Genomic DNA, 15,808 nt, shown 5'->3' on the forward strand with positions numbered 1-15,808 from the left:
TGATCTGAACTGTTCTCTGTGTACAACCCCTGACTACAACACCACTCATTGGAGGACAGACATCTGCAGATGGTTGCAGGGTAGACAGACAGACCTCATGGGCACAGGAAGCAGAAGTGGGTGCTGTGGACATGTTACAGGTGATCACAACACCTGCCCTTTGGTGTAGGACCCCTGTAACCCTTGCCTCTGATTGCATCAGAACCGCAGTCACTTGCAAATAATGAGCAGTAGGCATGGACGGGAAGCCTCCATCCTGCAGCCTGTCCTGCAAGGCTTTCCCCAAAGTGTCTCAGCACGTAGGGCCTTACCGGCCTGTGCACTGGTAGCCCTTCCGATTTACACACGGCACGCTTTAGGGCTTTTATGTCCTCCCGAGTGTCCGTGTTCAGAGGTGGGTCTTCGGACAGTGATCTGCCCACAGGCACTGCACTCAGCAGTGGATCTGAGCACGGGTGAGTTCCGGGCCCTGTGCACCTTAAGGAGGTGGTCCCTGGGGTGGGACCCGGCTCTTGTCACTGCTTGCTGACCACAGCGGGTAGAGCAGCTGCCCTCTGCCCTGCCGTTCTGCTGCCTTGGTGTCAGCTGACTGTGGGCTGAAATCCCTGCAAACCAGACCAAACTAAAACTCTTCTCCTCCCAGCTAGGATGTTGGGGGTTTTGTCCCAGTGCCAGGGAGAGATTAATACAGTCAGATTCTCCTGTCACTCTGTGGTCGTGATGCAGATCCTACCACACCCATGTTCTGCATGACATGGATCAGAAACCCCTTACCTGGAATGCTTGGGCCAGAAGTACTAGGACTCTGAAACATTTTTAAATATTCGCACATGCGTAATAAGTTACCTCGGGGATGGGGCCCAAGTCTTAATTTTTTTTTATTCCAGTACACTCATTCCCACACCTTGGAGGTAATTATAAAGACTCCTTTTAATAATTTTGTGCCCCAAATGGTTCCACTTTATCGAGTTTTCCCCCTCCATAGTCCTGTCAGAGCTCAGGAAACCTCGGATTTGGAGCTTTTCAGATCTACCTGCAGTTCACACATTGGTGCCTCTTTGGACGCTTCTCGGATGAGGAAGGGATGGATTGTGAGGTGAAAGCCCCCAGAAAGAGTGCAACTGGTCCCCCGTCCCTTCCTCCTTCCACTTCCTGTGACTGCCCCTGCCGCAGCAGCAGGAGGATCTGGCACACGAATGGCACCCAGAGCCTGCTGAGGGTGTGCACAGGGGGGTGTCGGAGGCCTCCCCTGCCTGCCTTCAAGGTCAGCTGCCTGCGCTCTGAGCTCCACCGCACACTCCTCCGTGCACAGTTGGTCCCCGAGCCGGTAGACCGAAGTACTTCACCAGCTGCAGCCCCAGGATGAATCAAGTCTCTGAGCAGACTGCGCAGAGTTTCCGCAGCCCCAGAGGATGTGATGAGAATGTCACAGGGCCACTTGACATTTAAGTGCCTGTCGTGGTCCCAGAAGAGGACAGTGGGGACATTTAGAAACTAATCAAGGCATAACTTCAGTGGAATGGAAATGTCAGGAGCCAATAGCACGTGGGCTATTAACTAAGGAAGCTACGCTGATGGTCTGAGGGAGTCCCTTCCTCCCGCTCAGGGAAAAAGCAAGAGCCGGGGCTGCAGGGCCCGTGGAGTTCAGAAGTCCTCAGGCGGAAGGGCAGCAGCGCTGGGTTTCCCACCCACACCTGTAACCCCGGCACCCTGCAAGGCTGAGGCAGGGAACTGCAACTTCGGTCCGGCCTGGGCAACTTAGCTGCTTGGAGGAGACCCTGTGTCAAAATTAAAAAAGAAAAGAACAAGACTGTGATAGAGATGTAGCCACATTCAAAGGCCCTGGTTCAATTTGCAATATGTGCCCATGTGCACGCGTGCGCGCACACACACACACACACACACACACACACATACACACACACACACACACACACACGAGAGGAAGGAAGACCTACAGCCAGCCCTGTCCTGCCCAGCACTCAGGTTTAGCACTAAACACCTCAGGACCTGTCCCCCAGCCACCTGAGTCCTGAATGGGCTGGGGTGGGGTGCAGACATGCTCCCCAGCAGTAGAAGAGGAGCTTCTCAATGGCTGTCAGATTCACTCATGTCAGCTTCCCGTCAGCCTTGGGTGAGTCACAAGTGGAGGATTCTGCACAGACGGAGGGAAAGAACTGGGGGAAGAAGAGGAAGAGAAGAGAGAGGGAGGGAACAGGCAATGTGATTAAAGGTCCGTGGATGCGCTACAGCTGTGGAGCAGATCATTAAGACATTAAGACAAGGTGAGTGTGGAAGAGAACGAGACTTTCCCTGGGTCCGCTCCTGTGCACCCCCACATTGGGCCGTCACCATACCCGGCTGATTTCTGTATTACAATGCAAAGGGACAGAGGCCCCAAAGAGAGTCAAGTGGAGACCCGAAAGCCCTATCTGAACTATTCCTGAGTCACAGGTCTTCTCCCTAGAAGAAGGGAGCCAGGAGAGCATGTCACATGTCACAGCAGGAAGCGCAACACTCCAGGAGCCTCTGAGGGATACCCCATTCTCACTGTCCATGGGTCCCCTTCCAGGGAGCTGGGGGAAGCTGGCTGGGTGCCTGTTTTCCCGAGGTGGAGTGCTAGTCAGATCTGCTCCTTCTTGCCACCAGTAGACAGATGTCTCTGCAGCAACTTGGGAGGCATCCCCACGTGACCCTGACACGGGCGCCCAGGGGAGCTGGAGGGCATGCACAGGGAGCAGACCTGCAGGCTGACCCAGCCCACTGTGTGAGCAGAGTCCAGAGACATAGAGTGCATTGCACAGATCTGCTTGTCAGTAACCTCCCTGCACCGCCCTGTCAAGGTCACCGACCGTGGTCTTCCCAGAGGGCATGTACACTTGCCCCTGATCCAGTGCTCATGAATTTTGTTTTGTTTAGCCTTCATGTCCAGCACCAGCACACGGGGCCCTGAATTTTTTCAGTAAGACACCGAACCATTTAATTCTGTAACTACAACACATGAAGTATAAGAAGCTCTGAAGTGTTTTTACATTTAAGAAGCATGATCATTTTGTTTTACAATTTCCTCTCACACTCTGAATGTTCAATTATTGATGGAACAGATTGTAATGATCCAAATAAAATAGTTTCATATCAAAAATACCAACGTGACACACAGCTGTGCGGTGTCACAGTTAGGCTCTGACAGGCACAGAATTTGTCTCCTCTCAAGAAACCCAGTGGGAAAGAATGGGTCAGAACCACAGCTGGTCAGCCAGGAAACATACATGGCCCTTCCACTCCAGTTGGGACAGTCCCAAATGCCTTGGTGACAAGCACCCTAAACATTCTGTGTTAGGCATCTATCACCATGACAAAATACCATACAACACAAATATCTGAGAAAGTCAGCACCATAAAAGAGGAAAGGTTTATTTAGGCTCACAGGTTTAGAATTTTCAGTCGTGGTTGGTTGGCTCCATTGTATTTTTAGGCTTATGTTGTGTGACAACATCATGGGGCAAGGCAGCCAGGAAGCAGAGACAGACAGATAAGGGGGCCAATGACAAGACAGGTTCCCCTGGGGTCACGCCCCTTCTACCCACTTCCTTCCTCTGGGTTCTACTTCCTTTTTCCCTTCCTATCTGTTCAACCATGAAGTCTGTTCAACCATGAAGCCTTCGTTAAATCACTGCAGTGGTAAGGCCAGAGCCCTCATGATCATGCAGTCTGTGGATTTTAGCGAGATCCCCCCCCCCAAAGCCTCACCTGCTCATACTAGGACTTTTGGAGGAGCTGTGGTCCTGGAGGCATTTCCTGGAGGGGTCTGTCTCTTTCCTTCCTTCACTGATCTCTGTCTGCTTTCAGTCTGCACACCGTGAGTTGTTTCTCCTCTGCCACACCTTTTGGCCACCTGGCTATGCACCAAAACTTCTGCAGACCACAAGCCAAAATAAACCTCCTCCTTTCATTTCCAGGGTCAGGTGTTGTGTCTCAGTGATGAGAAAGTGGCCAAGCCACCTTCCAAAAGTGCGGCCTCTGAACATGGCTGCCCTGGGGGTAGAACCTTGAACGTGTGCCCTTCTGGAGACCCTGGACATCCATACCATGGCAGTCACCCTTCCTCTGGGAGCTGGGTTGCACCCAAGGCCATCTCAGCTTTCCATTTCTTCCCACAGTGCCTCGTCTTTGAAGATGCTTCCAATGGGGTGGAGGCCGCCCTGGCAGCGGGGATGCAGGTCGTCATGGTTCCCAATGAAAACCTGAGCTGCGACTTGACCACCAAGGCCACCGTGGTGCTGTGTTCCCTCTAGGACCTGCAGCCCGAGTTGTTTGGCCTGCCTGCCTTCGACTGAGGGCCAGACCCCCGTGTGCTGCCCCGGGCCGGTTTCACGACCTACACTGCTGAGGGTGGCTGGCAGGAACCATGGTCCAGCAGTGCCCTCTGCAGCCCCCTCCAGCCTTCCCATGTGGCCTGGGCCATTCTGTCACCAAGGCCAGCTGAAGAAAGACCCAGGGAAGAGCCCCAGCCAACATCTAGCTTTTCTGTCTGCATCTGTGAGTTGGGAAGCTGTGTTTGCACACACATGTGTATGCTGCAACGTGATGTGCATAAATGTGGGTGCATATTTGTATGTAAGGGATATCCTTCTCCAAGACACTGTAGATGTTAGATTTATGTTCGTTTTCCATCTTAGATTTTCTGAATTTACATTCTGTGAATCTAAATGATGTATACATGCATGTATATGCATTTATGTATGTTTATGTGTATGTATGTATATATATATATATCATTTACAGTTTTGCAATAGAGAAGGTAGTCTCTTAACTTTGCAACCCAAGTAAAGAAACCCATGATACTGATGAACCTGAAGAAATGATTCTCCAAACTAGTCTTAAATTAATTCCTGTCCCCTCGGAATCTCTCTTGGACCCTTCATCAGTGACTTTCCTGGAGCTGTGTTACATCAGTTGTTGTACTTGGAACATATGTGTTATCCACGTCCAACAACGTTTTCTACCTCAGCCAAAATTCTCTTTCAAGAATGGTCTTTTTTTTCTTTTAAACCTTTTTTGTTTGTGTGTTGAAATAGGTCGTTTTCTCAAATCGTTACTTGAACAGAGATCGCAGTACATTTTGGGCGTAATCAGCCAGCACATATTTATCAACTACTTGTGTAGGAAACTTGGCTATCATTTACCAGAAAATCCTGGAGGCTTTAAAATGAGGACAAAGGGAAATATGCCACTTGGCCTTGTTGTACCCTTCCAGGTGACTCCGACACGTACTGTTGTTATTTTTCAACTGTAAACATGACTGCCCATGTGTTTGGTGGAATGGGTTAGTTCTGCCTCTTATCTATTAAATTCACTTCAGCATTCTTTGTTACCTGTGTTCTTGTCTGGTTTTTCCATTCCCCTCCATACCACTGGTAGTTCCCTCACATGTTGATTTAGTTGAATAAAGTCTTGTACACCTTCATGTAATATTTATGTGGAAGTCACAATTTTCCCTTTAAAAAAAAATCCTGTAACAAATGCAAAACATAATTGTGGCCCATTGAATTTCATTTCTTACCCAAAAGGTATGTAGTAAGCAATCCATAGTGTCCTGGGTCACAGCACAGACACTCCGCATGAAACAGGCTCTTGTCTGATTTGTTACCTCTTCCTTCCAAAGCATCTGTGTTTCCACAGTGTCTTCGAATCATTAACTATTTTACATGAAGGAGCTGAAAAGGCGGGGTACATTTTTCAATACCTGGGTCTACATCCGGGTATATTTTCCTGCTTGGTAAACCTTGTCTGAATGTGTTGTTTTAAGCCAAGCAGAGCCACATCCTTACATTTTTTGTTCAGAGAGAGAACCCTGATGATAAACCAGTGCTCTTTTTATTCTTCCTGCGTCTGCCTGGTTGCTTCTGTAGACATTATTTGATTGTATTAACTCCTAGGGTTCATGGTGGTATAGGAATTGTACAGCAATCCTTAGGAGAACCCTTGGTATAGGCTTGGTAGCCTAAAGAGCAGTTGCATTGCTTTCTGGGTTCTCTCAGGGCATGCTCCCTAGGCAGGCGCACAGAGCAGCATTTGTTAGTCCGAGCTCTAACTAGTGGCCATGTCTGCTCATGCATCGAGCCCCGTCAGTAGGAGTCAGGAAGGCAGCATCTTTGGGGTGATGCTGTAGTCAGGGAGAACAGTTACATCCAGGACACAGAATTTATATTTATGATGGCCACCCAAGGAGTTAAATATTAAAAAGTGCAGGAAATCTGTCCACAACACTAAAGACCTAGAAAATCCATCTGAGGATCTGGATCCCACAGCAATGTCCTGCATGTGTCCAGTTAAAGACTTGGAGCCCATGATGGTGCCTCCCACTAGTCCAACTGGAGGTCCAGAGCCCACGACAATGACCCATGCAAGTCTATTTCACATATAAGAACTGGGAAGACCCAAAGGTCAGCCGTGGTTAGTAGGCTGAGGGTTCTACACTGGAGCCAAGAAGCAACACTCAGAATAAGGACCAGGGCTCCCCTGAAAAGTACCACAGCCATCCTCAGTGACAATGAGTTCCTGAACTACTCCAATGATAGCAGCCGTGTTCATATCAGGAAGCCAGGGTGGCAAGCTTCTCCTGGAGATCGAAAACACACATCTTACCCCAGAGAGTAATGTTCAACGTGAGGACCAGAGCTCCCCAAAGTGAACCACAGCCATTCTCAGCAACAAGGTCTCAAGCTCCTCCTACAATAATGGCTGAATTCATAGCAGGAAGGCCAGCATGGCACTCCTTCAGGAGAACCAATGGCTCCAAAGAACTCTTAGGAGAACCCACAAAGCTATGCAATCCCTCTCGGGGTCTCCTTTATATGCTGACATCTTTCCTCAGGTGGGCCCTCTGTACTCAGCACCATGCTGATTCAGTTCAGCTAAAGTGGAGTTGACTACCAAGAGAGTGGTCCCTCTCTTCTCCCCCTCCCCTCTTAAATGGAGCATGCTCAGCATTTCAAGACCTAATTACTATTCATTTGAGATTTTTTCCACTGGGTAAGCCCTCCCTTGCAGAGTTTGGTGACTGACATAAAAGAAAGAAAAAGATCTAGATGATCCCTGTTTCATACAGGAAAGACTACTCATTGAGGAATGGGAAATCTAGGTACTATAGTTCATGCTTCTTTCAATGCAAATGGCATTTGGATATCAACGCTGGTTGGCTTGCTTCAAGTAGGGTTTCAAAATCTTAAGCAGCAAATATGACCATTTCCATAAGGGTTAACCTGTGTTTACACAGGCCCTCAGCTCCTACACATATAACTGTGGAAACTCCCCGGTCTTTGGTGAAGCCTCTCTGGCCTAACACTATCGCCAGTGATCTAGAACCGTGATCTCTGCAGAGAGAAAATATTATGGAGTGAGGGGCTTCAAAGTATAGGGTATACCTGCCATTTGCTTTTCACATTCTCTCTTCCCCCAGTCAGCCACACCCCCAAAATATTCCCTAGATAATCCCAGAAATTTAAAAAAAAAAACCTCATTAGTTTTAAATTACTCTTCCAGGACATCATTAGAATGGCTCTACATTATTAGCTGTTGTGCTCTCTTGCTCTATCTAGTTTACAAGTTAAGCTTTCTTGTAAGTAGAGGCACATGGAGAAAAACCATGGTATATATAGGGTTCCGTATAATTTTGGGCAACTCCTGGTGGGTCTTGGGAAACACACCCTGTGAGTGACACTTCTCTTAGTTTGGATCCGGAATATCCCCAAAGTAGTGGTGAAGGGTTGATCCCCAGCCTATGGCGCTATTGGAGGGTGTCTGGTGGGAGGAAGTTAGGTATCAGGAGCATGGCCTTGGAGGGGCTATGGGCTCCCAACTTCTCCTCTTCTCCTTTTCCTCCCTGTCACCAGGAGCTGAGCAATTTTGCTGTACTCCAAGGTCTCCATCCCAGTGTGCTGCCTCTGCACAGGGCCAAAAACATGGCGGCCAAGGAGCCATGGTTCAACCTGCAAACTATGAGTTGGCTTGCCCTGTGGGGTTGCCAGCTGTGTGGCCTTTGGGCAGTGATCACCTGTTAAGGGGTCCATTCGCCTGAGTGTCATAAATGAGCCAGTGGGTGCTGTGTGACCCCCTTTTCGCCTGCTTTCCTTACCATCGTGTAACATCAGAAGCATTGTCCATGCCATTTTAGGACAGATCAAACCTGCTCACAGCTCCATCTTTGGTTTCCAACCATCCAGAACTATGAGGAATCTGGTCACATTTAAATCACACAGTCTGGAAGTTTATGTCCCCCTAAAGTCTCAAGCATTCAGAGGTGGCACTATCTGAAGGTGATTGAATCATGACTCTGTAGTATTCATAGCAAAATGTGCAGTTAGGTAGTGTAACCCCAGTGGAGGAGGTGAGTTATTGAGAGCGAGTGCAACAAGTGAGCATGTTTCCTTCTTCTTCCCCTTCTGCCATGTTGTTCCTGCCTTGGAGACAGCTAACCTGGACTGAATCCTCTGAAAATGTGAGCCAAAAGATACCTTTTCTCCAGTTGGATTTGCTGGGTATTTTCTCTCGATAATAATTTTTTTTTTAACTAATGCACACCCAAATGAACTTTAGTGTGATGCAAGTTAGCCTTGAACATGCTGTGTATATTTTTTCTCCATATCCTGACGGAGGTCTCAGGAATGGACAGGTCTGGAATTTGTTGAACTACCTGCAGATCCCTGTGATCGCCATTCCTTTCTGCCATCTGTGAATAAGTCACTGCCCTATTGTCCCTGAGGGAATAGCTTAAAACCTTTCCCAAGCATTGTGGGGTAGTGAAAAGCGTTTTACACTCAATCCCCCTGGCTGATGTTTTTTGAGTATCCCCTGTGTTTATAGCTTCCCTTAGGTGAAGAGACACTCAGTGGAAAAGTAGTTACACCATTGTGCTCCTGCAGAATTTATAATTTGGTCAGGGAGACGTGTGATCACTAACATAAAACTATAATGGCAAATTTTACCTGTACTGCCAAGCAAAACCATAGGGTTGAAGAGAATGGTAGTGGTCCCCTTATTCAGTGTAGGTCTTGTTTGTTTTTGTTGTTAAGGAATAATACAAAACAATAAAATGAAACGAAAGAGAATGAGAACAGTATTAGCAAAAACAAGACAATAGGAGACCCACAATCATTAGTATGTTACATAGTTATCCTCTAAATAGATGCTGAGACTACCTGCTTTAGGTGTGTGAAGTTAAACAATTCAAACATTAAACTCTTTCTTTACATCAGTTATTAGCATCTCAGACTATATTCTTGCCATCAGCTGGTTGCTTACAGGAGGGAAAGGATGGGACATCTTCTCTCCCTATCTATGTGCTGGTGGCTGGCAGAAGGGACAGTGCTCCTGCTTCCTGGGTCCTTCTGGGTCAGCCCCCAATGTAGGTCCTACAGGATCAAGCAGGAGCAGCATGGTAGGTATTATGCTTTGGATCTAAAATGTACTTCGAATGTAGCAATGTCCCGAGGGGTAGCTTTTGGAAGGTGATTAGATATGAGGGCTCGGCCTCATCAAATGGATAAAGTGATTGACGTGGTGAGAATTTAGGGACTGAGGCATGATTGAAGCACATGGTCCGGGGGCCATGACCTTGAGTATCTTGTCCCAGCCCCTTGCTCTCTGGTGAACAACCTGTTTCTCTCTCTCCTTCCTAACTACTATACTGTAAGCAGCTTTCTTCCTTCATACCCTTCTGCCATGGAATTTCTGCCTCAACACCAGCCTAGAAGCAATGGGTCCTCCTGACCATGAACTGAACCCTCTGCACCTATGCACCGAAGTAAGCCTTTCCTCCTGCTATGCATTGCTATCCTCAGATGTATTGTGGTAACAGTGCAAAGCAGATAAACAGCTGATGGTAAAATTAGAAAACAGTAAGTTAAACTGACCTGGTCATTTTCACAGTTGAAACACACACACATAGCACACAACCTCGGATTCCTTTCTTAGCTGTTTACCCAAGAGAAATGAAGACAGAATTAGATAGAGGCTTCCATACAGATGTTGATGTGTGTTGATAATAATAATCCCAAAGGGGAAAACAAAACACTGTCAAAGGCGAGAGAGAGAGAGAGAGAGAGAGAGAGAGAGAGAGAGAGAGAGAGAGAGAGAGAAATTCGCTCTGCAATGCAATGCCACAAGGTCCAATGTTACTGTTACCTTTACCAACACCCAAATGCATTGACTGCCATTAATCCCCTTAAATTCATCTTCCTGCATTTCTAAAAATTTATATAATTTGCACAAGACACATAAAAGGATCTCAGCTGGAGAATAGTGACTACAAATATGTCACATCCGTGTATGGGCCCGCTCTTACTTGCTTTTCTTTTTGTAGTGCTGGGTACTGATCCCAGGGCCTTTGCACTGTGCTACTCTTCCCATTGCTCTCCTGGTGTTTTCTTTGTTCTGTTCTATTCTGTTCTGTTTTGATTTTGTTAAACAGTCTTCCTAAGTCTCCAAGTTTTCCAGGTTGGGCTCAAACTCATGATTCCTCTGCCTTAACATCCCAGGATGCTGGAATTACTGGGATGCACCCGTCAGTCCATTTTCTAACAGAACACATGTGTGTATTTTAGTACATGGGGCCTGCTTAGCAATCTCTACCATTGCTCAGAGCTACCATAGGAGATGCAGTGGAAGAGCGGGAGCTTCCTTGTTTATACAAAGTGAGCAACTCTGAAGCAACTCTGAAGCCTAAAATCCAAAATCCAAAATTCTGTAGCACACACACAGTGCCTCTGATGGAAAATTCCACATATTTTTAACTTCTTTTATACATAAAATTGTTTAAAGTGTTGTATTAAAGTCACTTTCCGGCTACTCATATCAGGTAGGTATGAATCGTAAATGAATTTCATGTTGAGACTTGTCTAGAGCCAAGGAGGAGGAAGCATCACAAAACTGAGAATCTGCTTTGAGATACTGCTGAGAAGTCCAGAGAGACGAGGACAAAGGGAGGATATTGATTGTGACCATTTATCTGTTCCCTATGGCTTGGACATGACCAGTTCATGGGAGACCAGAAACAAGCTGGGGAAGTTTAAATTCAAAAGGAGAAGCTCACGGTGGAGAAGACCTTTTGAGAAGTTTTGCCTAATCAAGAAGCCAAGAAATAGGGCTCTCTCTTTAGGGTTGAACGAATTCAGGAGCACTTTGCAAAAGGTTAGTATGGGGTGAGGTGTCTGGAGCCTAGACATAGAGATGCTGCCTCTGAGCTCTGGGTGGGGAAGGGTCCTGCAAAGCCACCACAACCTTCCCCAAAAGGTAAGATGGACCGGTGAGAGGTGGGTGGCATTAAACATCCTCCTTTGTGGACTAAGACACGGAAGGAGAGAGCAGACTAACACACCAGCCCTGTAGAGAGAACAGGAAGGCAAGTTGAACCCTCTTATCCTGCAAGGCTAACACAGCCAGGAAACTAAAGTGTTCTTGGGTCTCCATTCTCTGTAGCTCTCTGGACCCCACTCGTGCCTAGAGATGTTTGTTTATGGCTCTGCTGAGGTCATAGCCGATGCCTGTGAAGTACCTGAAACATAACCTCTAATCCAAAGCCTCTCCCTCCCTGTCATGAGCTGGGGTTCAGACACCTTCGCAGGTGTTCATTAATCCACTTTTAAACATGCAAATCCTCCCCAGAAGTGACTCTCCTCTCTCTCCTCTTGGCCTGTTCGGTCTTCCTGCTTCCTGTGCAATTTTCGCTGAGAATTGCTTCTAAGACAGAATCACATTTGGATCCCAAGAAGAGCAGGCAGAAGGAAAGCAAGTGAAAAGTGAATGAGGCTTGAGAGTGGGGCACAGTCGGAGAGGAAGGAGCTCGAGTGGGTACTTCTTAGGGCGATGGAGAGGTGACAGTCCCCGGAGGGGAAGAAGACAGGGAGTGGAACAAAGGGACCAAAAGATGGGGCCGTCACGGAATAGCACAGCCTCAGCATGCATCATTTCCTCTAACCCCAGCTTCTGCTGCTTAATGTTTGGGTGGAGGAAGGGAATGATGATGTGCACTCCGGCATCAGAAAACGTCCCTCTGAGCTCACAGTGTGTCCAGTAACCCTCCTCATAGTAAAACAGTGCATGCCCACTGCAAAATCCAGTATGTACTCTTCCTGCATGAGTCGGTGTCCACTCTCCTCTGAACACTCAGCAAAGCTCCCACTGCGCGTGGAACAATCAGCATTCACCTCTATGGCAGATACCTGGAAAGGTTAACATAAAGGAGGAAAGGTTTAGTTTGGTTCGTGGCTTTCAGGAGTTCAGTTCACGATTGGATAGCTCCAAGAAGAAACATTATGACAGGGGCTCAGGATGTAGCTCAGTGGCATAAGTACCTACCTTGCATGCAGGCTGTTGTGAGTTCGATCCCCGGTACTGATAAAGAGGTTAAAAAAAATTTTTTTAAAAAAAGAACCATTATGGTAGAGAAGCTTGAAGAGCAAAGATGCTCATCTCATGGCACCCAGGAAGTGAGGGTGTCTGGGGACAGGATATACTCTTCAAAGCAACACCTGCAGTGACCTGCTTCATCCATAGATTCCCACCTCCTATTAAGACTATGCAGCTAATGAACTCGCTGATTAATTCACTTGATGATGTTAAAGCCTTCTTGATCCAGTAACTTTTTTGATGAGTCTCACCTCCACACACATGAGATTTGAGGCAAAGGTGCATTTTAGATCAAACCATAACAGTGGCAACCCCTGGAGGAGACCTTTGCTCTCCCTTCCATTCCATACCTGGGCACACTTCCCTGGGAAGCATTGTCTCTATTTGTGCTCAGATAATGTGGATTAGCCGATGTCCAGCTGCATTCTCTTTGTGGCAGGGATGTATTGGGTAGTGACATCCTGTCCCGAATTAACTGCTTGAGCAGACAGCAACCTCTGGAGAGGCACACCTGCCCACTTCTGACAGTCTACAGAAAGAGCATGACTCATTCAGGGTGTGTTAGTTCATTTTTATTACTGATACAAAGCTCAGGGTGCAGGCTATATTCACTTTATAAAGAAAAGATATATTTTTACCTCAATTTTTATTTTATCCCTTTCCTTCCAATTTTGTCTGTAGGGCATATTTTTCCTGTTCAAATTCTACATGTCATTGTGCAAACAGCTTTTGGTGAGTTAAACACTGTAGATTTGTACATGGAAGTAGCAGAGAAGGCTTCATTTGGGTTTGGTGACTTACACACAAGCAAGCCGTTGGAGGTGCTTTGCAGGACTTCTTCAAATTATCCCCAGAGCCCCAGCAATGGTGCTCTGTGGCTGTGCTTCATTTTGCTGCAATGCAGCATCATCTGAGACAAGTAAAGTTGGCTAAATCATGTGTATCTTTGAGATTAGAGGAGGATGTTAGTACTGATGCTATTGCTTGTAGCACTTGACTAATTTAAACTAAACAGAAAGCATAACCAGACCAGCAGTGCAATGGAAAACATGCTCAAAACAGAAACAGGCGTGACCATCCGCTTCGTCCATGCGGGTGGGAAGGAAATGAAGGCAGAGTTCTATTATTTAGTCCCTTCATGTTAGAGTGGATTTATGAAATGAAAAATCAGGCAGTTTTGCTGGGGCATGGGCGGCACATGCATTTTATAGCAGAAGAAAAACTTCGGTTTAACTCAGGGACCTGGATGCCTTTGGGATTAATGGCGTTTGGTCCTCTGTCCCTTTATTTCTCGTGGAGGATAGATGGCAGATTTTTTTTTATTTAAAGAGAAAAACAAAACTAAACGAAGCAAGACAGTAAAAGGCTAGAAGCAACACAGAATTTCAAGAGAAAAAACATACAGTAAGAGTGCACCAGTTAATAGATCACACATTGTCAACTTACAAACAGCTGTCCAGATTACAAAATTAAAGCATACAAAGTGGAGATTAATACAGTGAGACTGCAGTCAGTTCTGTTCAATGATCCAAGAAAAACTCAGCAATAGGGTTGTCTTTCCTACACATTTAAATAAACTTGCAGTTATATCCTTGAGATCACTTTCCTTCCTCTCTTTTTTACACTAACAATCGCGCATTTTAGTTTCCATTACTTCCACAGTTTTTTTTAACTTTTTCTTTGAAGAGGAAAAGAAAAAAGATTGAAAAAAAAAGGCCAAAAAACAAAAAACAAAACAAGACCAACCAAAGAAAAGCCCAATGTGACAAAGCAAAACAGAGTCATTTAGATCAGGAGGATGGACATAGCATAAAATGAAAAAAAAATAAAAAATAAAAAGTAAAAAAAAAAATGAAGGGGGGGATTACTAGGTGATCAACAATGGTTACCATTATGCCTCTTGTTATCCTAAAAAGAGTAGCCTATATCAGCTAGTATAAAAGAATTGAACAAAACTGTATATAAGACCAATAAAACCACATTGGAGAGCTTACAGGATTCCAAAGAAGATAATTCAAATAATAACGGGCATCATAGAATATCTGGTTGCCTTCCAAATGGTTGCCTATACCCTCACACTTGATACTATTAAGCGAAACAGAATATAATAAAATCAGTCAGAACAAGATATGGAGAACACTACAGGGGTTCAAATCAGGTTAATAGGGAAACAAAAAAATTACTATAATCTATCGCACTATTTTTAATTTAATTTTCCCTTAGTTAAAAGATACTAAGAAATAAATTAATTTTTTTAAAAAAGGAAAGAAAAAGGGGGGAGATAGATTTAAAAAAAAGAACGTATCAACATAACAACACCGGTCAGAATCGAAAAATTTAACCATCATTGTGTTTCACCCCCAGATAGCTTGACATTAATGGTAGTTACCATAGTGACTCTTTCCTTGAAATATTTGAGTCTAACTTCGTATACTATAGCATCAAATTTATCAAGAGAGCATAAAACTGTTCAAGAGAATGAAATTATTATAGGGTATTTAGAACCAGCTAACAGAAACCAAACATCAATTTCTATATTATCTCTTTGTCTATAAAAAACTTGCTTATACTGTCACATACATTAAGGTATAATAAGATACAACATGTTAGAACCAATGGAAACAAATCAACAACAACTTGATGGGGCTTCAAAACAGGATGATATTAAATCAGCGCTAGCTATTACACTCTTATTCTCTTTAATAGTCATTTGTAGTATCACCCACAATAAAATAAAAGCACCCAAATTAAAACCATTCCAAGTAATGAGTGAAAACATTATATGGCTTCAAACCAGTGTGACTGGGAATCATGATTACTATGTACGTTCATGTATTCTTAGTTTCTTACACTGGGGAAACTATTCGGTATTTATACAGGTGAGTTTGATTTATCTCACTTATAAGTATGGTCTCGAGCTGCGTCCATTTATTTATAAATGTCTCAATGTAATCATTCTTTATAGCTGAGTAGTACTCCATTGTATAAAAATACCACAACTTTTTTATCCATTCCTCAGTTGATGGACACTTAGGTTGTTTCCAAGATCTGGCGATTACAAATTGTGCTGCTATAAACATGGGTGCACATATATCACTGTGGTATGATGCTTTCAGTTCTTCTGAGAATATGCCTAGGAGTGGAATAGCTGGGTCAAATGGTGCTTCCAGTCCCAGCTTTCTGAGAAATCTCCAGACTGACCTCCACAATGGTTACACCAGTCTACACTCCCACCAACAGTGCAGGAGAGTTCCTTTTTCCCCACAGCCTCTCCAGCATTTGTTATTGGTGGTTTTCTTGATCTTGGCCATTCTTTCAGGAGTGAGATGAAATCTCAGTGTGGTTTTAATTTGTATTTCTCTAATGACTAGTGATGCTGAACATTTTTTCATATATTTAT

General features: G+C 45.2%; 1 protein-coding gene across 1 annotated transcript in view; it reads left to right on the plus strand.

Moving 5' to 3' along the window:
- Positions 1-5,374, plus strand: part of LOC100717999 (pseudouridine-5'-phosphatase-like) — a 57,208-nt gene extending 51,834 nt beyond the window's left edge. Inside the window, exon 4 of the mRNA XM_013145440.3 lies at positions 4,161-5,374. Within this exon, the coding sequence (XP_013000894.1) occupies positions 4,161-4,295 (135 nt within the window). The 3' untranslated portion in view covers positions 4,296-5,374. The remainder of the gene's footprint in view (positions 1-4,160) is intronic.
- Positions 5,375-15,808: the final 10,434 nt, after the last annotated feature.

The sequence above is a fragment of the Cavia porcellus genome, unplaced genomic scaffold (genome assembly GCF_034190915.1).
Source record: "Cavia porcellus strain 051 isolate PalLab524CR breed Dunkin Hartley unplaced genomic scaffold, mCavPor4.1 scaffold_37, whole genome shotgun sequence".
Taxonomy (NCBI): domain Eukaryota; kingdom Metazoa; phylum Chordata; class Mammalia; order Rodentia; family Caviidae; genus Cavia; species Cavia porcellus.